The 23,372-nt window shown below is 43.0% G+C and overlaps 1 protein-coding gene across 8 annotated transcripts; it reads right to left on the reverse strand.

The window, feature by feature from the left end:
• Positions 1 to 2,688: 2,688 nt before the first annotated feature.
• Positions 2,689 to 23,140, reverse strand: LOC146548399 (NLR family CARD domain-containing protein 3-like). Of its 8 annotated transcripts, none has more exons than XM_085265116.1 (12): positions 23,038 to 23,140; positions 22,876 to 22,945; positions 19,904 to 19,991; positions 19,432 to 19,670; positions 19,236 to 19,277; positions 12,886 to 13,036; positions 10,569 to 10,742; positions 10,123 to 10,296; positions 9,048 to 9,221; positions 7,221 to 7,394; positions 3,725 to 3,771; positions 2,689 to 3,576 (listed from the first exon to the last, which is right to left on the reverse strand). In XM_085265116.1, the coding sequence occupies exons 4-12, from the start codon at positions 19,661 to 19,663 to the stop codon at positions 3,035 to 3,037; spliced, it is 1,710 nt and encodes a 569-aa protein (XP_085121242.1). In that variant the 5' UTR covers positions 19,664 to 19,670; positions 19,904 to 19,991; positions 22,876 to 22,945; positions 23,038 to 23,140; the 3' UTR covers positions 2,689 to 3,034. The 8 variants fall into 8 exon arrangements, with proteins under 8 accessions (XP_085121242.1, XP_085121234.1, XP_085121235.1 ...); XM_085265108.1 differs by having other exon boundaries at positions 12,886 to 14,686; XM_085265109.1 differs by lacking the exon at positions 19,904 to 19,991 and having other exon boundaries at positions 12,886 to 14,686.
• Between the last annotated feature and the right edge of the window lie 232 nt (positions 23,141 to 23,372).

A 23,372-nucleotide genomic window follows, 5' to 3' on the forward strand; every position in this document is an offset into this window, starting at 1 on the left:
CAGCGGATCGTAAGTCCTGAGGAAGGGAATTCCACAGTCTGGTGGCCACAGTAGCAAAAGCTCTATCACCCCTAGTTTTCAGTCTCGTATACTGAATGACAAGTAGGCCCAGACTACTCGACCTCAGAGACCTACTAGGGGCATAGGGCTGTAAAAGTTCAATAATATATGGTGGTGCTTGTTGTTGAAGAGCCTTAAAAGTTAAAACCAAAATCTTAAAATGGACTCTAAATTCGACAGGAAGCCAATGTAACTGCATAAGCAACGGTGTTATATGTGAATATTTAGAAGCTTTCGTCAACAGTCTTGCTGCAGCATTCTGAACGATCTGCAGACGCTCCAAAGAACCTTTGTTTAGATAAGTAAACAGGGAATTGCAATAGTCCAGTCGTGAAAAGATAAAAATAAGGACTTAACAGCGCCCTCTGCTGGAGTGTTTCAGTACTGCGTTAACTAGAATACACCACCTCCTCCTCCTCCTCACACCACCTGCTACAGCTCTACTCTTCTATGACTACAGTCATCCACAGCACTGATGTAAGGTCACATGGTTCATATGTAAGGAGCACAGCTGACCTCAGGTCAGTTTAATGACTGTGAGCAGCAGCTGTGTTATTGTCACTGTGACAGGGAGACACTCTCAGACACAGCGCTCATGTCAGCTTGTTCTCATGCAGGAGGATCAGGAGCTCCATGTTTGTCTTTCTGTTTGAATCATGATGTGTTTGTGCCATCAGAGTCTGTCATGAGTACTCAGGGTTTCACAGCAGCTCTTCTGGATGCTGACGAGGACTCCAACCTCATGTTTCACCTCTCTGAGCTTCTGATGTCTGTGAACACTCGTGTTTCTTCTCTGGGCTCATCTGGACAAAAACACCTTTCTGTGTTTGGCTTCAGCCTCATTCTGACTGACAGGAAGTGTGTTATCCATGAGCTGCACTTCTGTGAGGAAGTTTCCTGCTGTGTTTCCTGTCTGTGGACAAACACGAGTGTTTCAGCTGAGGACTTGGTTCCTTCCACCTGTCCATACAGGACATCACGCTGTCTTTTCTCTGTAAATGCAGCTGCAGGTCCTTCCACGTGCTGCTCTGTATTTGTGCAGTTTGTAGTGTGTCCTGGGAAACGTAGCACACATGGTGTTCTTCTGCTGTTTCCTCCTTTCACTGAGTGTGAAACACTGACGCTGTGCTGTTGTTCACAGAGGGGAGCTGATTCTAGCTGCAGCTGGACTCTGTCATCTAACTGAATGTGTTGGTGCTGATCACGGGGCTCTGAGGGGGGAGCAGCAGGAGGACTCTGGATGCTGACGTCAGTGTATCTGTGGAAGCTCCCACAGCGTGTCTGTCATTCAATATTGTGCTGTATATTGTATCTATGCAAAGATGAACAGACTGTGTGTTCACTGGTCTCTGTGCTGCTGACTGCTTTGCTGCAGCTCTGATGTCATCATCACTCCCTCCTCCACCCTCAGCAGTCCCAGCATGCTGCTGTGGTGCACCCCACCCTCACTCTACACCTGAGCCATAGACCACACCCTCCACCTCAATATACACCACAGTTTTCTCTGCTATGGAAATGAGATCAGGAGGAAATCATTATTATTATTATTTAATAAATGCTCACATTAATGTGGGCTTATTTGTTTCATATTAGAAACATTAGTTGAGTGTTTTTAGTATAAAATGGTGAAAGTCCCTCTTTTTGCTCCTCCCCTCACCTGTGGATGGACGGTGCTGTTACCGTGGTGACAGCTTGGATGTGTTTCAGTCCTGCCTGGTTATCACTGCAGGAATCTTTACTTTCACATTTATTACAGGTAATAACTCTGATTTTTCTGTGTATTATGAACTAAATGTATCCTGATACACACAGAGATGGATGAGCAGAGGTCACATGATGAAAGAACAAACATGGAGTCTTTGATTTATTTAGATATTTATTGATGAATGCAAACAAACCCTGACACTGAACCATCGTCCAGCTTTCACAGAACAAACCTGATCACATGACCTGCTGACCCAAACAGTGCAAAGCTCCATGGCAACAACAACAAACAGCCTCACATATGTTAACAGAGGCTGTTAGAAGCACAGAGTCTTTACAGTCTTTCTCCTGTTTGGACACAGATCTCTGCACATCTTCATCACAGTTACTCACAGACGTGCAGAGTGTGTGGATATCAAAGCTAAGTTTCCACCATGTTTGTAGTCTGTACTGGGACTCGTGGAGCATCTCTCTATGAGCACTCAGTGCTTTAAACAGTGAGTCCCAGTTTAACCAGCAGCCTTCACACATCACACAGACATGGAAACTTCAAACCTCAGACTGAAGACACCATCAGAAATAAATAGATTGTGATGAAGATGAAGAACTGGAACAGTTTGCTGTGGTTTCTTCTGTTCCTGTCAGAAATAAGAGTCTGGCAGCACTTTGCTCTCCTTCCACATGTTTAAGGAGGAAGTGAAGAAGAGTGAGTGAGCCGTCTTCCTCTGTGGGCCCAACATCAGGCAGCAGCCACGGATTTTTAAAAACCCAGCACACTGGTTAGAACTGCATTCAAAACTATCGAGACAATATTTTCAGCTTCTATGGCTGAAACATTTTCAAATGATGAGCTTCCAACAATGAGTGAAACAGTAAGAGCATGTGGAAAGTTTGGAAACATCCCATTAGGAAAGAGAAATCAAACATTTGGATTCATTTTAATGAGCTCAGACTTGTTGAAAATGCAGAGGAGCTGGTTGTGAACTGAGCTTCAGAGAAACACAACACACTGAGATTCAATGTGAAGCTTTGACTGGAAAAAGACAGAAAAACAACATGGGGATCCTGGAATAATGGGAGCTTCCATCTTTAAAGGACTGAAGAGGAAGAAGTTTACAAGGAATCATTTAGAACAGTTTCAAACATCAACTGATTGAATCTATGAATCTGAAAACGTGTTTCTGAGTGAAAGAGACAGACATGTACAGACTGAACTATCTGCTCAACAGTCTGAGTGTTTCTCTAACAGGAGACACTCTTTACACTCCACTCAGCACAGGGACACTGAGGAACCACGAGACCGGAACCTAAACCCAGGATAAAGAGTTTGAGTGAATGTGGTGTTGAAGGTGTGGAGGTGGATCAGAGTGTCAGAGGAGACTCTGTAGAAGGACAGAGTGCCAGCAGGACAGTCCACATACACTGCTACTCTGTTAGAGACAGAGGAGGAGGAGGAGGAGGAGGAGGAGGAGGAGGATGTTGATCTCTTATTGTGCCAGACACGAACAGGACCATCCTCAGTGCAGTACAGACTCCAGGAATGATTGTTCTCTCCAAACTCACACTCATCACTGCGTCCTTTCCTTCTGATGCTTCTGTAACTCACTGATATATAAACGTCTCCTCTCCACTCGACCTCCCAGTAACAGCGACCAGTCAGACCATTTCTACACAGCAGCTGAGAATAGATATTAAATCTGTCTGGATGATCAGGATATGACTGATATCCTTCACGTGTCACCTTCCTGTTGTTGTTGGACATTTTAAGTTTTCTGCCTATGGTGTTTGTGTCGATTGTGAGTTGACAGGAATCTGATGGAGAGAACAAACACAATCCAGCTGCAGTTATTGATCCATCATCTGTTCATTGATTGACACTTTGATGATGACTCCTGACATGATGAAGATGGTTGAATGTGTGCTGCTTTGTTTTCATGAATCCCATTAAAAACACACTTACACTTCCTCAGACCTGGTCTCAACCATCGGACTCCAGCAGGCTCCACCCTGAAAGGAGGAGGGGGGTCAGAGCAGCACAGTCAGCATGCACACATGGACATTACATGGCTCTCATACACATACTGTTAGACACTGATAAAGGAACAGTCCAACATTTTCACAAATATACTTCAATCCATACGTTACTGATGATGATTTGGACTGATCCTGGATCTGTCAGTACACGACTATATTGAATGAAATATGACCGATTCAAACTGTGACCTTCACTATCTTTATATTCCTCTTCTGTTAAGCTGAAATGGACACCTCCCTGCTTTTGCTGCCAGCTGTTTTTCTCCTCTTGGTGTCAGTGTGGTTACTGTACATGACCTCTGACCTCTGAGTGAGTGCAGCATCCCCATGCAGTACAGCACACAACGATAACAGCAGAATGGAAACACAAACTGTGTGACATGCTGTTTATTTTTCATAGTTTAGAGATTTACATAATGAATTCATTGCCAAAACTAAATGAAAGGTAAAAGAGAAAAAACATGTGTTCTCCTCCCTGAATTTCTACCTTATCATGGTGGAGGGTTTTGTGTGTCCCAGGTATCCTAGGCGCTATGTTGTACCAGGGAGCAAGGGTCTCCCATGGCAAATTGGTCCTGGTTGAGGGACCAGACAAATAGCGAGACAAAAGACCCCATATGAGTATGAAATCAAAGGAACAGTTCACTCCACATGGGATAAGGGTACCCGATTACTATGACTTAGCAAATGGGACATGGAATGTCACCTCTCTGGCAGGGTAAGAGCCTGAGTTAGTGCGTGAGGTTGAGTGGTACCAGCTAGATATATTTGGGCTCACCTTAATACACAGCTTGGGTTCTAGAACCAGACTGCTAGAGAGGGGCTGGATTTTGTCCCAGTCTGGAGTTGCCCTAAGTGAGAGGTGGCAGGCTGGAGTGGGTATCTTGGTATCACCTCAGGTTTCTGTCTGTACATTTTTTCCTGGTGGACAAGTAGGAAAAAGTTCCTTGTGCTTTCAGGTTGGGGAACAGGTCCTGATTGTCATCTGCACTTAAGTGTCCAATGATAATTCAGAGTACCCAATCTTCTTGGAGTCCCTGGGTGAGGTATTTGTGGATTATTCACCTGGGGACTCAGGTGTCCTACTGGGAGACGTCATATTTGCAACAGTGGCAAGATCCTGGAGGGAAGTGATTGGAATGAACAGCCTGCCTGATTTGAGGCAGAGTGGTGTTCTGTTACTGGACAGATTTTTCAATAACAAACACAATTTTCGAACATAAGTGTGTCCATAAGTGCATGTAAATGGTAAGTGGCCTGTATTTGTGTAGCGCTTTATGTCTGTGAAGGTGGCTTCTTTCACTCCTCTTTCAAACCATCTATCCTCGAGGATGCCAATGTTCACATTTTGGACAAAGAGGACAGATGGTTTGAAAGAGGAGTGAAAGAAGCCATTTATGTCCACTGTGACCATCTTTGAACAGAGGCGGTGGTTTACGACACCAACTGTCTGCCATCTATAATCCAGTTTTGAGTTCCCTCCCCAGATGCCTTAATGCCCACTCACATCCTGGGCCATCTGACCTCAGGAAATCACATGATAGGGTGGGGCCAGGTTTCACAATGAGCTCAACCGAAACCCTGGCTGATTGGGACCCACACCCATTTTCACATCTCGGCTGTGATTAGGTAGAGGATCATCAGGGGGTCCTTTGTCCCTCTTTGGAGCGAAACTCCCACTGGGTTTAAATCTGGGACTCTCCACCATTTGACCCTTAGAACTGAAGAAGCTTCTCGGTTGAGAGGTGAAACGTCTTCAAGCAACTTAAAGAAGTCCTTTAAGAAGTCGCTTTTCTTTCCAAGCTCCTTAGAGTATAGCACTTTACTTAGTCCCTATGGACCCCAAGCGCTTTACTCTGCATTCAGTCATCCACCCATTCACACACTGAGGATAGCAAGCTACATTGTAGCCAAAGCTGCCCTGGACCGCACTGACAGAGGTGAAGCTGCAGGACACTGGCACCACCGGGCCCTCTGACAACCACCAGTAGGCAACGGGTGAAGTGCCTTGCCCAAGGAAACAACGACCGAGACTGTCAGAGCCGGGGCTTGAAGCAGCAACCTTCTGATTACAAGACAAACTTCCAACTCTTTGAGCCACGATCACTAGGTTGATGATCGATTTTGTAATCGTATCATTAGATCTATGGCTATATGTTCTGGATGCTTGGGAGAAGATAAGGGCTGAGTGCTCAACTGATTACCACCTGGTGGTGAGTTAAATCAGGTGGTGGGGGAGGATGCTGGAAAGACACCTAAATGTATAGTAAGGGTGCACTGGGAACGCCTGGCAGAGGCCCTGGTCCATCAGATCTTCATTTCCCACCTCTGGCAGTGTCAGGGTCCTGGGACTGGGCGACCCAGGACCCCTGGGCAGTCATGGACTTGTGTAGTATTATGGATTTTTGGTGTCGTTTTCCCCTTTTCTGTGCGTGTACATATGTCTGTGTTTTTCTGTGCTGTGTTAGTCTGTGTCCCACTCATATGTATAGGCAGGGTATTGGGTGTGTATGTCTGCGGGTATGCTTGGAGAATGGAGCTCAGCCACCTGCAGGCCTGAGGGGTGTGGCCCTGCGGAAGGACTGGCCACACCCGAAGCCACACACCTGCTGCTGATCAGGCCTCGTCGGGGGAGCTACTTAGGAGAGAGTTGGAGCTCCCACCGACGCGGGATCATTTCCTTGAGGCTCCACGTTAGTCGTCCCGTTGATTGAGTTAGTGTGTGTGTATGCCCGCAGTTGTATGTGTCTTGACGGCTGCGTCTATTGTTTCCCGCAGGAGGAGCGTGGAAGACACGAGAGCAGCAAGCACCGGGGGGTGCTGACACAGGAGCGGAGAGCACAGAGACACGGACTATTCACGGAGAGACACGACACGGGAGTCTGGGAAAACACGGGGATTTATTGTTACTTTGTTTCACACTGTAAATAAACACACTGTTTATACATAGAGCACCGCGCCTGGGTCCTCCTTCCCCACTCCTTCCACGGTTTGCCATGCCATACCGTGACAGGCAGAGCTTTGGCAGCATTCCAAGGCAGAGTGAGGACACTGAGTCTGAATGGACAATGTTCAGCCCCTCCATTGCTGAACCTGCTGCACTGATGGTTTGTGTCTGTCGTGATGGTAACCCCGAAACCAGATGTTGGAAACTGGGGGTAAAGGGTGACATCAGGCTGAAGGAGGAGTCCCATTTGGCTTGGCTAGCCTGTGGGAGGCTATGATAGAAATGAGCTGCCCAAGCGGAATGCAGAACGGATAATTGCTGAAGCCAAAATTTTATGCAAAGAGTTTCCGTTCCTAAAAATATTTCTGAATGTGAGATTGTTCATGTCACATCTGCCTGAAATAAAGAGCAAGTGAATAAATGATACAGGAAATGTTTACAACTCTTTCTCCTATATCAAACATTCTCTCCATACCTGAGAGTGTTGAGTCTCCAGCCTGGATCCTTCAGTCCAGCCGACAGCAGCTTCATTCCTGAGTCACCGGGATGATTGTAGCTCAGGTCCAACTCTCTCAGATGGGAGGGGTTGGAGCTCATAGCTGAGGCCAGAGAAGTACAGCCTTCCTCTGTGATCAGACAGCCTGACAGACTACAGACAAACAAAACAACAGTTCATCTGTGAACAGTGATTTTTGTTTGCACATACAATAACCTCTATCCATTTATATCCATTTAACTTAACTTCAATCAATCAATCAATCAAGGCTTTATTCGCCACATGCAGGTTGCATCAGTGTGTGCATATCAGTGTATGTGTGTGTTTGCGTGTCCAGAGTTCAGCTGAGACAGTGTCCTTCGCCCTACCAGGCTAAGTAAACAGTCTTCCAGCCAACCCAGGTGGCCTTGCATGGAATGGGAAGGAACAGACTAAACACAGTTGTTATCAGGGTGTTTTTTGTTCGGCTCCAGCCTTGAGACCGCAGCTGGCGCCGAAGGGGTATCCGCATGAGTGATGGTGCTTTTTACTTTAGTGCGAACAGCTCATATGAATTTCAAAGCAGTTCTACAGTCCAACACTGGTCTCTCAATCTCCCGTTGGAGAGCCGCCAGCTTCGCCATACTTGCGTTCTGTGATGTTGTCATTCTTGTGTTCAAAGAGCCAATTCTGAGAAGTCACGACAGTGTGCCTCCCCGAGATGTCATCTGGTTTGCACTCAGAGATGTTATTCCGTGCTAGCCCTTCCGAGATGTAATCCAGTCTGCATTCAGAGATCTTATTCTGAATATTCACAGCAGCCGTAGCCTCTCCAAGATCTTTTCCGTGCTGCACTCAATGAGCCCATTTTGAGAAACTCACGCCTCTTCCCATCGTTTCAATCCCAGCGGGCAGCCTTGTGGGGGTTTGAACAGCCGGTTCCACTTTCTTAATTCTTCGATAAGTCAGGGCCAAGCCAGCTCCGATCAGCCAGAACCCTGTTACCATGGTTCCGAATAGGTAGATATCTTCAGCACTCAGGCTCACCCGAGCCCAAACTTCTCGTTGAGAAAGGGGTGTCAATTGCATGTAGGGACCAGTTGATACAATCCATAATTCCTCTTTTAGGTTTTAGAGAACAGACTGTGAGAGAGTGTTCCAGGGAAAAGTAATACAAAACAAAAAAAAACGAGACTAGACAAGGACATTAGAGGCTAAGCAGGGAAGCTAAGGGAGAGGAGGAGAGGAGAAAAGTGCGACCGCCTTCATCAAGAGCCTCTCAAGCTGTTTAACAGTGTAAGGTAACAGCCTACAATATTAGAGAGAAAGCTCCAATCATCAGACCATCCACTGTGAGCAGCGCTTGGTGATGAACTGCAGCATCTAATATTGACAAATTCTGTAATTGAGGGCTGGCAGCAGACTTTGAACCAGAATGACGAATAACTTGTAATGGACAAGAGGGTGACAAGAGAAGATGTGGAGGGTGAAAGCAACAGTGGTCCCAGTGATGATCGATACATAATAATTTAATTAATGCCCATTAGACATCAAAACATGTAATTTTGACATTTTATTCCCACAGAAATAAAATTTATATTTTATGAGCACAAAGTAACCCCAAATCTCTAAATTGGCCAGTACATGAAGTATTTTTGTTAAACAAACAAACACATGACTATAAAAATGTTTACATATTAATTCCAATTACTGAATTAATTCTTAATTAATAAACATTCACTTGACAGCTCTATAAAGGTTACCTGTTTATGCAATAATATAATTCACAATTTAAATGATCATCTGTGTAAAAGTTTGAATCCTGACCTGAGAGTTTCCACTGTACACTGTGAACTCTTTAGTCCAGCAGACAGAAGCTTCACGCCTGAATCCTGCAGGTCAGAGTTACTCAGGACAAGCTCTCTCAGTCTAGAGGACTGGGAGCGGAGAACTGAGGACAGAACTTCACAGCTTCTCCCTGAAAGATTACAGCCCATCAGTCTGAAAAATAAAGACAACCTATAATACAAATACTCGTGTTAAGTTCCATCCATCCATTTCCGCTTATCCTTTTCAGGATCGCGGGGGGCACTGAAGCCTATCCCAGCTTTCTTAGTCCAAGAGGCAGGGTACACTTTGTACAGGTCGCCAGTCTGTCATAGACATACACAATAAGACAGACACAACTATTTGCACTCACATTCACACCTATGGACAATTTAGTGTCCTAACCCAACTAACTGCATGGCTTTGGACTATGGGAGGAAGCCGGAATACCCAGAGAGAACCCATGCAAACACAGGGAGAACATGCAAACTCTAAGAATGAAAGAAAGAAAGAAAGACCCTGGCCTGATGGTGGAATTGAACTCAGGACCTCCTTGCTGTGAGTCAACAGTGTTAACTATCGTGCCAATGTGCTGCAGTCACGTGAAATTTTTAAGTATATTTTTTTAATTTATATGCATATATTTTAAATTATATTTCCCAATATTAAATCCTGTCTTTTTATTTTTTAAAAGAAAACCTGAACATGCTAAGAAAAATCGTCATATGAATTTGAATATGGATTGGCTTAAAATATTTAATTGGTTAATTTTAGTGGTGTCAGCATTAATCTCATTAAAATGACATTAACGCCATAACCGCAGTTGCACAGCAAATCTTCGTTAGCAAGTTAATGCGGATTGCCCCGTACATGGGGCTGCATGGCATCAAAGAGTTAGCGCAGTTAGCTCGTTAACGCGGTAGTGCCTTGCAACCCCATGCACAGGACGATCTGCATTAACTTGCTAATGAAGATTTGCCGCATTAATGCGGTTATTACGTTGATGTCATTTTAACAAGATTAACGCTGACAGCACTAGTTAATTTTAAAAATACAAAATGTAATTTGACCCGACCTCAGAGGATTCAGGTTACAGTTTAAATTTTGTAGTCCCACAGCCAGAAGCTTCACTCCTGAGTCATGCAGGTTTTTGATACACAGGTCCAGCTCTCTCAGACTAGAGTCCTGGGAGCTGAGAACTGAGGAGAGAGCTTCACAGTTTTCCTCTGAGAGTTCACAGATGTTGAGTCTGAAAATAAAAACATGAACAAAGTGTTAAAGTATAACCAGGGTGTAATAACTAATGATGTATTTTAAAGTATGCTTAATATCTTGTCCTCAACAGGTTAGTAAAATTTTACTTTAACTTAGAAATGATTAAAAATGTTAAGAAACAACAATACATGGATAAAGTTTGCCTTTACTGGTTAATTTGTTTCATTGGTTTATTTTGTGATTTGATAAAAAGAAGAAACAAACATATAAACAAACAAAACAAAACAGAATACATATTGATCTGACCTCAGAATATTCAGTTTGGCATGTGGACTCTCCAATGCAGCAGACAAAAGCTTTACTGCTGAATCATTCAGCCTGTTGGTACTCAGGTCCAGCTCTCTCAGACTACAGGACTGGCAGCTGACGACTGACAACAAACCTTCACAGCCTTCCTCTGAGAGGCTACAGCTTCTCAGTCTAAAAAACCCCCAAAAGGAATATTTGAGATCAAATCTCTTTATATATTGAACCTAGATAATAAATCAAATATGCCTGTGTACACTACAACTCAAAATTAACTTCAAAAATGATAAAACTTAAGTATGGAAGAAAAAAAAGTAAATTAAATTCATAGAAACACAATTGTACCAACATATCTAAATTGCAACCAGTGATCTAGTGACACTAGATCAGTGTCTGCAGACATGCCTGTGGGTACTAGAGTACTACAGATACTACAGTACTGTTGGTCACTTTTTCTAATTCTAATATCTGCAATAACTGTAAATGTAGCTATAAATAATGGATCACATGCTGGACTTGGTGCAGACTCTTGTTTGATTTCTGTCTACAACATGCTGCTTTGGCTCAGTCCCTTTAAAGTCCCGGCCTCCCTAAAGGGCAACTTTCTATTGCTTTGATAATTTCATAAAGCACACTGAAGATCAGTCATTACAAGCTCCATCTACTCAACCTTCTAGTTTACAAATTCTAAAAAACTGTAACCCACATTAAAACCTGATTGGAAATAAAATCTTCTCAAATGCATTTTTACATTTTAGATCCACAGTAACAAAGTTCACACGTCTTTGTTCAGTAATTATTATGTTCATTACCTGCATACTGTGAGTAACACTGGATTTTAAACAGTACCTGTATAAAACTCTTCCTGTTAAAGGTGTTTATAAAGGGTATGAGCTGAAATGCTGACTTCATGGAGAATGTTTGGTGTCAGGAAATATCAAAGGTAAAGCAGTGATCCATCCAGTCTCTTCCATTTGGCCCACAGAGAGACAGACAAGCATTCTTACTCACACTTGCATGAAGTTTAGATCACCAGTTAACCTAACTGCATGTTTTTGGACAGTGGACAGAAACTGTAGAGTACCATGAGAGAACCCACTGTAATTGGTAACATTGGTTATGGTGACATTACAGTTAGATATGGTTGCTGATGAGAAACAGAACCTTAGTAGGAATTTCAAATATAAAGCACAAGTATTTCCCTCCATACTGGATATAGTCAGGACAGCCACAGCTGATTTATATATATTAAAAAAAAGAGAGATTGAACATTGAACATTGTACTAAAGCTGAGACAAAAACCAAAACTTGGATTACGAACACCAGAAAAAGATGAAGGTGTAGTCTGGTAGCGGAAGTATATGCTTTAGAAAAAAAGGTACAAAATTCCTGGAGTTGGGGACAAGTAAAAAGCCTAAGGACAATAAACTTGATAAAGGGGCTGAAGGATCAGAACTCATGTTTTTATAGACTGGGTCTAGATTGTTATTTGATTTGAGTTAAAGAGAAAAATGTTTCAGAAATGCTGAAATGTCCTGCTGGAGGTAAACATTAAACGTATCAAATATTTGTCTGAGTGACTAATGATCATTGTTACGTGCCAAGAGATGTGGCTTTGCTTTTGTGTTCTTTTTATCTTTCAGGTGTCAAGCCTCCACCTATTGGCCAGTTCAAAGTTGATTGGCATGTGTCTATTGGCTGGTCTGGGCACAGATGGCCAATCACTCTCCGAGGATCACTACAAATGAGCAGCTCCCTGGCCAGCTGCTGGCTGCTGCTTTATGACAAACATTTGCAAACAGGCTTTTTTGTATTTTGTGTGGTGGGAGGCTGGACAGGTAAGCTGGGGTACCCTATACACTGGTTGCAGGTTTTAAACTGTTAGTCACACTAGGTTATGCGGTTGACGCCACTCTTGTATGTTTTCACTGACCTTTTGTCGAGTAGCTAGGTAGGCCTTTTGTTTTGCATTTTTTGCTTCAGTTAGGCCCTGGAAGCTATCGACCTCTTTTTGTTTTATTAATTTCTTTGATTTGGCTCAACCGCCCAGCCCTCCTCCCCCACCTCTTTTCTTTTGTTAAGTTTGACTATCAAGGCAAGCAACCAATAAATCCTGCCTGATTCTTAACTGTTCTGTTGTCTTCCGCCTTTTTGATTGTGGTTGTCCAGTGTTGCTGTCTACTTCCTACCTTTGCCTCCACCAATTCAGTATGTTCATATTTTTCTAAAAGGCTAAGTTCTTTGAACTGAACATGCCTGATTTTGTTAGGTAGAATCACGATTTAAAGAAAGAAGCGATGATCACATATTTACTTACAGAGCTTTGTTGGAGGCTTTGACCACTGGCAGAAGCCTCAGAAGAGCCTCCTCTGAAGCAGAGTATTTCTTCAGGTCAAACACATCCAGATCTTTTTCTGATGACAGTAAGATGAAGACCAGAGCTGACCACTGAGCAGGAGACAGTTCATCTGTGGAGAAACGTCCTGATCTCAGGGACTGTTGGATCTCCTCCACTAGAGAACAATCATTCAGTTCATTCAGACAGTGGAACAGATTGATGCTTTTCTCTGCAGACAGATTCTCACTGAGCTTCTTCTTGATGTACTGGACTGTTTCCTGACTGGTCTGTGAGCTACTTTCTGTCTGTGTCAGCAGACCTCGTAGGAGAGTGAGATTGGTCTGCAGTGAAAGACCCAGGAGGAAGCGGAGGAACAAGTCCAGGTGTCCATTTGGACTCTGTAAGGCCTTGTTCACAGCACTCCGGTGAAGCAAATTTAGTTTTATTTTGTTAAATATTATAGAAAATGTGGTGGTTGTTGTTTGTTCATCTTCCAGCAGATTGCGTCCAGAGTTGATGAAGGTCAGATGGACATGAAGAGCAGCCAGAAACTCCTGAACACTCAGATGGATGAAGCAGAACACCTTGTCCTGGTACAGTCCTCTCTCCTCTTTAAAGATCTGTGTAAACACTCCTGAGTACACTGAGGCTGCTCTGATATCGATGCCACACTCTGTCAGGTCTGATTCATAGAAGATCAGCTTTCCTTTCTGCAGCTGATCAAAAGCCAGTTTTCCCAGAGACTCCATCATCTTCCTGCTCTCTGGACTCCAGTGTGGATCTGTCTCAGCTCCTCCATCATACTTGACATTCTTCACTTTGGCCTGAACCACCAGGAAGTGGATGTACATCTCAGTCAGGGTCTTGGGCAGCTGTCCTCCCTCTCTGGTTTCCAGCACATCCTCCAGAACTGTAGCAGTGATCCAGCAGAAGACTGGGATGTGGCACATGATGTGGAGGCTTCGTGATGTCTTGATGTGGGAGATGATCCTGCTGGCCTGATCCACATCTCTGAATCTCTTCCTGAAGTACTCCTCCTTCTGTGGGTCAGTGAACCCACTCACCTCTGTAACCATGCCAACACAGTCAGGAGGGATCTGATTGGCTGCTGCAGGTCGTGTGGTTATCCAGAGGCGAGCAGAGGGAAGCAGTTTCCCCCTGATGAGGTTTATCAGCAGCACATCCACTGAGGTGGACTTTCTAGGGTCAGTTAGGATTGTAGTTTTGTGGAAGTCCAGAGGAAGTCGACACTCATCCAGACCATCAAAGATGAACACAACCTGGAAGTCTTCAAAGCTGCAGATTCCTGCTTCTTTGGTTTCAGTAAAGAAGTGATGAACAAGTCCCACCAAGCTGAACTTTTCCTCTTTCAGCACATTCAGCTCTCTGAAAGTGAATGGAAATATGAACTGGATGTCCTGGTTGGCTTTGCCTTCAGCCCAGTCCAGGCTGTATTTCTGTGTTAAGACTGTTTTCCCAATGCCAGCCACTCCCTTTGTCAGCACTGTTCTGATTGGTTCATCTCTTCCAGGTGAGGCTTTAAAGATGTCTTCTTTTCTGATTGTTGTTTCTGGTCTGTCTGGTTTCCTGGATGCTGTTTCAATCTGTCTGACCTCATGTTCATCATTGACCTCTGCAGTCCCTCCCTCTGTGACGTAGAGCTCTGTGTAGATCTGATTCAGAAGGGTTGGGTTTCCTGCTTTAGCGATCCCCTCAAACACAGACTGGAACTTCTTCTTCAGGATAGATTTAAGTTTAGGCTGACACCTCTGAAGAACCTCTGAATTTCAAAAAGCAGATAAGTTGATTTGTCTATTGTGGTTAATATAATGTCATGATATTATTTTTAATTTGCATCGTTATGATAATGTTTCCTTAAATCCCAATAGATTTCGGAGTAATTTCATCTCAAATCAAGTTTTTCTCCTGCTTGACCATCTCTTATTTGTATAAGAAGTTTGTTTAGTTTAGAATTTTCAGATATATTGAATTACCTTCAAAAAAATTGAAAAAAAGTTTAATTGATATCCTTCAGATCTTTTCCATCAAGTGGAGGATCTACGAAGGAGATGCTCTGTCCCCACTACTGTTTTACGCCTGAACCCCCTCAGTGAGATCATCAATACAGGGAGTGCAAAATTATTAGGCAAATGAGTATTTTGTCCACACCATCCTCTGCATGCATGTTGTCTTACTCCAAGCTGTATAGGCTCGAAAGCCTACTACCAATTAAGCATATTAGGTGATGTGCATCTCTGTAATGAGAAGGGGTGTGGTCTAATGACATCAACATCGTATATCAGGTGTGCATAATTATTAGGCAACGTCCTTTCCTTTGGCAAAATGGGTCAAAAGAAGGACTTGACAGGCTCAGAAAAGTCAAAAATAGTGAGATATCTTGCAGAGGGATCCAGCAATCTCAAAATTGCAAAGCTTCTGAAGCGTGATCATCGAACAATCAAGCATTTCATTCAAAATAGTCAATAGGGTCGCAAGAAGCGTGTGGAAAAACCAAGGCGCAAAATAACTGCCCATGAACTGAGAAAAGTCAAGCGTGCAGCTGCCAAGATGCCACTTGCCACCAGTTTGGCCATATTTCAGAGCTGCAACATCACTGGAGTGCCCAAAAGCACAAGGTGTGCAATACTCAGAGACAAGGTAAGAAAGGCTGAAAGACGACCACCACTGAACAAGACACACAAGCTGAAACGTCAAGACTGGGCCAAGAAATATCTCAAGACTGATTATTCTAAGGTTTTATGGACTGATGAAATGAGAGTGAGTCTTGATGGGCCAGATGGATGGGCCCGTGGCTGGATTGGTAAAGGGCAGAGAGCTCCAGTCCGACTCAGACGCCAGCAAGGTGGAGGTGGAGTACTGGTTTGGGCTGGTATCATCAAAGATGAGCTTGTGGGGCCTTTTTGGGTTGAGGATGGAGTCGAGCTCAACTCCCAGTCCTACTGCCAGTTTCTGGAAGACACCTTCTTCAAGCAGTGGTACAGGAAGAAGTCTGCATCCTTCAAGAAAAACATGATTTCCATGCAGGACAATGCTCCATCACACGCGTCCAAGTACTCCACAGCGTGGTTGGCAAGAAAGGGTATAAAAGAAGAAAAACTAATGACATGGCCTCCTTGTTCACCTGATCTGAACCCCATTGAGAACCTGTGGTCCATCATCAAATGTGAGATTTACAAGGAGGGAAAACAGTACACCTCTCTGAACAGTGTCTGGGAAGCTGTGGTTGCTGCTGCACGCAATGTTGATGGTGAACAGATCAAAACACTGACAGAATCCATGGATGGCAGGCTTTTGAGTGTCCTTGCAAAGAAAGGTGGCTATATTGGTCGCTGATTTGTTTTTGTTTTGTTTTTGAATGTCAGAAATGTATATTTGTGAATGTGGAGATGTTATATTTGTTTCATAGGTAAAAATAAATCATTGAAATGGGTATATATTTGTTTTTTGTTAAGTTGCCTAATAATTATGCACAGTAATAGTCACCTGCACACACAGATATCCCCCTAAAATAGCTAAAACTAAAAACAAACTAAAAACTACTTCCAAAAACATTCAGCTTTGATATTAATGAGTTTTGTGGGTTCATTGAGAACATGGTTGTTGTTCAATAATAACATTATTCCTCAAAAATACAACTTGCCTAATAATTCTGCACTCCCTGTAAGACTGGCTACGGATACTGACTACACAATGGAGAAGCTGTCAGCCACCTCCTGTACATGGATGACATCAAGCTGTGTGCCAAGAGTGAATGAGACATCGATTCACTGATCCACACTACCAGGATATACAGCAATGACATCGAATGTCATTCGGACTGGAGAAATATAGTTGGATGATAACAAAGTGAGGGAAGGTAGTCAGAACTGAGGAGATCAAACTACCAGAAGGCAACATTGCAGACACTGAGGACAGCTACAAGTATCTGGGGATCCCACAGGCAAATAGGAACAAATTAAGATGCCACTGGGAAAGCTGCAGATGAGTCAGCTGAATGGTAAGAACAAGATCCAGGCTATAGACACCTATGTCCCACACATGATCAGGTACCTTGCTGGGATAATAAGCTGGCCAAAGGAGGAGATAGAAGCCACTGACATCAAGTCAAGAACTCTCCTGATCATGCATGGAGGGTTACACCCCAAATCCAGCACCCTGAGGCTGTATGCTAAGCGGAAGGAAGGAGGTCGGGGACTGGTGAGTGTCAGTGCCACAATCCAGGATGAGACAACAAACATCCATGAATACATCAGGAAGATGGCCTCAAACATTGGTGCACTCAGTGAATACCTCAGGCAGCAGAAACCCAAGAAAGAGAAGGAAGAAGAGGAATCATCATGGAAGGACAGGACCCTGCACAGTATGAACAAATGGCAGATAGAGGAGGTGGCTAACATCCAGAAGTCCTACCAGAGGCACTAATCATGGCAGCACAGGAACAAGCTCTGAGCACAAGATCCATAGAGGCTGGGGTCTGTCACACCAGGCAAGACCCCAGGTGGAGGCTGTGTAAAGATGCCCCTGAGACAATCCAGCACATAACAGCAGGGTGCAAGATGCTAGCAGGCAAGGCATACATGGAACGCCAAGTGGCTGGCATAGTACACAGAAACATCTGTGCCGAGTATGGCCTGGAAGTCCTGAGGTCAACAGAGATGGGCAGTAACACGTTACTGTAATCCGTTTAATAAATAAATATTAATAAATAATAAAAAATACATCCCGACGTCAAAATAGGAGATTCCCCCAAGGGTGGTGGAGAATGACCGAGCTAAGATCCTGTTGGACTTCCAGATACAGACGGACAAACTGGTGATGGCTAACCTACCAGATATAGTGGTGGTAGATAAGTGGAAGAAGTCGGCTGCAGTGATCAATGTTGAGATACTGAATGACATCAACATCCGGAACAAGGAGCATGAGAAGCTGGAGAAGTACCAAGAGCTTGAAGAAGAGCTCGAGAAGATGGGTGAAAGTAACAGGTGTCCCAGTGGTAATCGGAGTACTAGGTGCAGTGACTCCCAAACTAAGTGAGGGGCTCCTGGAGATCCCATAAACACCATTCAAGATCTCTGTCCAGAAGACCGCAATCCAAAGAACAGGATGTATGTATGCATGTGATCCCACTCTTAGTCAGGCGCATTAGGGGGCGCTAGTATAAATAGTGGTCATCTTAGCATCCCTGCATCACGTACCTGTTTTCTCCTTTCGGTCACCTGAGTTCCCTCGGTGTTGCAGAGATCACCTGTGGATTACCTTCCTGAAGCCTTCACCGTGGCTTGTCATAGCTGCAGAAGCCTCCTACGAGCCACTCTGTTCATAAATCGAGTGACGCCATTTAGTTGGAAGTGTGGGCCTTAATGGGCGGCCAGTAGCTATACAGCAGGGTCACTATGGCTTTTCTAAGCTAAGCTAAAAGAAGTGCTGCTTTGCCTGGCCCCATCTGTTTCCGTTTGCGAGGGTTCTTTTTCCCTGCTGCTGCCAGCCTCTTAGGAGTGGATGTCGGTGTGGACATCAGCTATATACATGCCGCTACGGGAGTCGGCTGGCGTGCATGTTGATTGACTTAATTGTTAAATTAAAGTAGTCAGGCAGAGGGCAATTTGGAGTAATACGGTGACTCCGTGTGCTCCAGATTTAAGGCTTTATTTAGTTTGTATGTCTGGCAGCTCTCTGTTGTTTTCATTTGTAATTTGATTTTTTGTTACTCCACTGGTAGGAGTCCCTTTTTCTAGCTGCGGATCACCAGTGTGTTCCTGCACTTGGACTGATCCCAGCATGTGCATATTAGTTTTTTTGGAATATATTATAATTTTCTTTTATTCAGATGTGGAGGGCCTGATGTGGAGGAGACTGGGGTGCCTTGGTGGTGGGATCCTTTGAGTATTACACACCTGCATTTTTAGTTTATTAGTGTGAGTGTGTGACAGTGTGCTGCACTTGTGTATTTGTGAGTTTTCTTTTCTTTTTGAATTGGTTTTGTGTGTGGCATCCCTGTCCCCCCACTGGTAAGCCTCGGCTCTGAATACTTAGAATATTTGTATATTGATATTTATGCTTGTGCTTTTATATGCTGTTTTAAATAATTATTAATGAAACATCAACCTGTTTTATCATTGAACCACGTCTCTGTACTGAGTAATACGAACCTGCCTTCTTGGTGATTAGTGTTTCTAGTGTCTGTTAAATTGTGAAGAGTATTTATTCCATCCCCACCTCCTGCTGCCACATATGGATGGATGGATAGATCAGAATTCAAGTGTGTTTGCTTTATCAACATCTTCTCAGACAAGCCTATGAATTCTTACCTTCTGGTGAAAGCAATGAAGCTGCCTGGGCTGAGGGACTTCCTGTTGGAGGGAAGTGCACCTTGAGTCATAAAACTGTTTCAAAAAAATCAAACTATAAAATTTGTATGCAGACATCTGATTAAAACATCCTCGATTTTAGATATATTATATAAAAAAATCTGTGACGTACCATACCTTTTTTCCTCTTACTGACCTTCATTAATTTTATTTAATATCGACCTCGCCACCTCCATCACACAGTCTGAATAGGCCTGCACCATCACATCTACTGTTTTCAGTCTGTCTGCGTTCTCCAGCTGGCACTTGTAGATACTTTGGAAATTACCTCCAGGTTCATATTTCAGGTAAAAGTGGAAAAGCTTCAGGTCCTCCTCTCCCAAATCCTTCAACATTTCCAGCAGCTGCACTGGTAAGGCCTTCTCCATTTTTAAACTGTAAAACATTAGAGGGTGTGAATCACAGTCACTGAGTTTCATGACATCTCCTGTTTACTTATTTAGGACATTTAAAGTGGATATGAAATGCTACACATATAAAGGCTAATAAATAATAATGTATACTTTATTGATCCCCGTGGGGAAATTACTTGTTTTTCTCTGCATTTGACCTATTCACTCAGTGAAGCAGTGGGCAGGCACCCAGGGAGCAGTGTATAGGGACGGTACCTTGCTCAGCGGTACCTCAGGGTAGCCGTTCAGTGGATTCGAACCCCCGACCCTCCTCTTTTATTTCACCGTTAAGGCTGACCCCTCTCTGAAATCAGCAGCATTGTTTCAGCCAGGGTTTTACAGTTTCTACATTTCTAACAAGAAGTGATGAGAAGTCTCCAAAAGTCTCTGAATCCGGAAATGCTAAGAGGGAATGTGCTGTTCAGCTTAGCTGCTGATCATGTTTTCAACATTTCAGATGTTTCCAGCTGTGCAATCATCACATGAAGAAAATTCTGGCAGTATAAGGAATAAAATGATGAAATAAAGATATGGCGTTACTTTTGTGCCACTATTCTGAGCACACATAAAAAAAAAATTGCAGGTGCAAGTGTTGCATTTTGAGGAGAAAGTTATTTTGAGCGAAGAAAAGCTAAATTTGAGTGAACAAAATGCATTGCTGAGTGGAAAAAATGTATTTCAGTGTTTGCTATTATCCACACACACGCACGCACACACAATAGCAGCCCGTCTCGCTCAGTTTTTGCATTTGCGCTCGCTCGCAATGTGTTGCTTGCGCTCTCAACATTTCTGTCCTTGCGCGCTCAACTCTTTCTGTACACCGTTATATTTGTGCCACAAAACCAGCCAATCACAGACTTCGATGCAAAAAAATCTGATTGGCTCTTTTGGTCTCCAATCAGCTCGAAATGACGAAATGCAATATCCCAGAATCTATTTCGTCCAAAACTCAAACGAGGCAGTGGCGGAGGAACACAGAGTGGCGGAGTTTGAAATATTACTCTTTCTGGGCCACAAAATAAACTCTTAAGATATTTTTGTTAAGATATTCATTGTGTTGTACAGTGTGTTTAGCTGCATTATAGTTACTGTTGTTTAACCCTTTAAAACCGGTCGGAGCGGGCATGCTTTGTTTTGCGTAACAATATTTAAATCACGGTAGCACTGACACCACGTAAGCTAGCGCAATAATTTTTTTTGCATATGAATCCAGAGGAGTTGTACTTACATCTTATGCCATCAGCTTGTCCTAGGTCACAGTTTCCTTCCACATATAGCTTTGCAAAAACTGCATAAAAAGCGCTTGCAGCAACAAAAACATAATATTCCCCAAACAGGCTTTGCCGATCCGATCAGCTGTTCATAACACTTCCTACATCAGAGCGAACTTTTGCATGTCCGCCATTACCTGCCTGAAACCGGAAGTGACGTCATTTTCGCGGAAATGTAGTTTTTACCATCAGGGCCTCATGAGCCTATACTTGTGTTTTTAAAAGTTATCTTTGACTTTATGACTTTCTGTGTCGTTTCTGGGATGCTTAGGACTCATATTGCACTGCTGGAAATATTTTATTTTGATGCATATGCTGTTTTTCTGCAAATTTGCACTATAATATTTATTTTCGTTTTTCCTGCAGTGTATAAAAATTGGTGTATTTCAAAAATAAAACTATGAAGACACTCAAAATAAATTTCCTGTGGTGGGAAACTATTTTGTGCAACTTTTTTGTATTTACAGTTTTGAGAGATAAGCCTCTTAAATTTCTCTAACTAGAAATATATGTTAAAAAAACAAAAACGATTTTCTATTTTTTTGTAGTTTATTGCACTTTTTTGCAATTTATGTAATTTCTATGCACTTAATGCATACATATTATTAAACTTTGGGCTATAATGGTTGTGTTGATGTATAGCAACTTGAAATGCTCCCAAAAATGGCACTACAGCATTTAAAAATATAATATAAGCTCTGGCGGACTTGGTTCTATGGTAGGTCTTAAAGGGTTAACAGAGAGAGAGTATTTTAGTTGTCACCACAAGGAGGCACTGTTTCATTGTAAGGGCACGTATGCTGCGCCATCACACCCCTAAGAAGAAAAACTATACCGTAACAAAAATGGCACCCATGAGGAAAGTTTTGCTGTGTGTTGATGTGGAATAAAGTTCCCAAAATATTAAGGTCATTTTTGCCTCCGTTGTCATTTTCCTTCGAGTTGATCGCTATCGATGCTGCAATACTCAACAATTTTCATGGGAGAATGATGCTGTGTGAACTTCGAATATCTGCTCGATTTATCAAGACATCACATATTTCCATAAGTGCTCTAATGTTTTCAGAACAGAATGTACCAAACTTAGATAATAAGTAGTATCAGTAGGCTTAGAATTGCTAGATAAAATTAATAATCAAGGCTGAGGGAGATGTCTTTTTTTATTCCAGGAAAGGAACAGATACGAAGCAAGGAAAGATGTCAATGGAGAGAGGAGAAGATTTACAGGGAGGCGACAGGACCGCCATGTTGCTTCCATGAAGAAGATACATGTGTTTTTGTTGTACTATAAAACTGTATGACCCGCTCTGAGGGTCGTGCTTTGTGTGAACGCAGACGGCTGATTTCACACTGAGATCCGGCGCTGTAAACTTGTCATTTCAACTGCTGAGTCAAATTAAATCTTTTAAACGACGGTCGTTCTCCTGTCCTTAAGGAAAAAAATTAACATGTCAGCAGCAAAAACTGACTAATGGCTGGAAACAGTCACAGTTATCTGTGAGCAGCATCAACTTTTAGACAACAGGAAAGATCTGCAAGAAATTTTTACTGCGGTCCAAAAAATAAAACTGTCCACCTACAGAGCTGCTACCTCCATCTGCCCCAACTGCTCTACATGCTGAACTACAAACTCCACCCTGTCCTGAAAAGTGAAAAAGTCTTCACTTTTATTTTTCAACAGGTCATCACTGAAAACTGAGTCTTTTTTCCTTCAAATTATAAACCTCCAGGAGGATAAACGTGTCTGTAAACAACAGCGGAAATTTCTAGAAACTGCAGACAAAACACTCAACTCCAAACTTCAACACTGAACTAATCTATGAACCTGGTGTCTGCTGCAGCTTGATATACAGATAATATACAGTGGAAATAATTATTTACACCTGATTAGAAACATTTAATGTCAACCATACTCACAAACACTGAAAGGAGGAAGTGTGTTTAACACTCGGCCTCGTTGGTCCAGCTGTGAGTCCGTTACCGTGATCTATGGACAGGCAGATTTGTGCTGTTTGTGCTGGAACTAAGCTGCACACAGCTGATGTTAGCTAGGAAAACATTACAGACCTCTTATCTTACCTTCTCATGGAGCTTTGCATGGAAGGAAACATTGAATATTGAAGTCTGTGGTCGTCACATCCATATCTCAAAGAGGAAAATTACAGATTAGGTCAGTCGTGAATGAAACGGCTCTTTGAAGTGAGCGATGGGAGCCTGTTTTTTTTCTTTCTCTCACCCTCTAGTTACACCCACAGTAGCACGAACAGAGCAGATGAGAGAGAGAGAAAGAGAGCAGGGGCAACAACAAGAGACAACATTGTCACATTAGAAAGGTATAGTAAAGAAAATGAGTGACAATGTGAAAAGAAGCAAAATCTGGAGCCATTTCACTTTTATTGACAATACAAAGGCAG

Source organism: Mchenga conophoros, linkage group LG23, assembly GCF_057382185.1.
Source record: "Mchenga conophoros isolate Kocher_MC1m ecotype Shallow Benthic linkage group LG23, M_conophoros_male_GT1.1, whole genome shotgun sequence".
Taxonomy (NCBI): domain Eukaryota; kingdom Metazoa; phylum Chordata; class Actinopteri; order Cichliformes; family Cichlidae; genus Mchenga; species Mchenga conophoros.

Excerpts from the sequence above, each read along its gene's own strand:
- LOC146548399 (XM_085265109.1), bottom strand. The coding sequence starts at position 19,663 with ATGGAGAAGGCCTTACCAGTGCAGCTGCTGGAAATGTTGAAGGATTTG. Across the intron at positions 10,297-10,568 it reads GCCAAACTGAATATTCTGAG|ACTCAACATCTGTGAACTCT; the intron begins GTCAGATCAATA and ends TTTTATTTTCAG. Across the intron at positions 9,222-10,122 it reads TGTAACCTGAATCCTCTGAG|ACTGATGGGCTGTAATCTTT; the intron begins GTCGGGTCAAAT and ends TTTATTTTTCAG.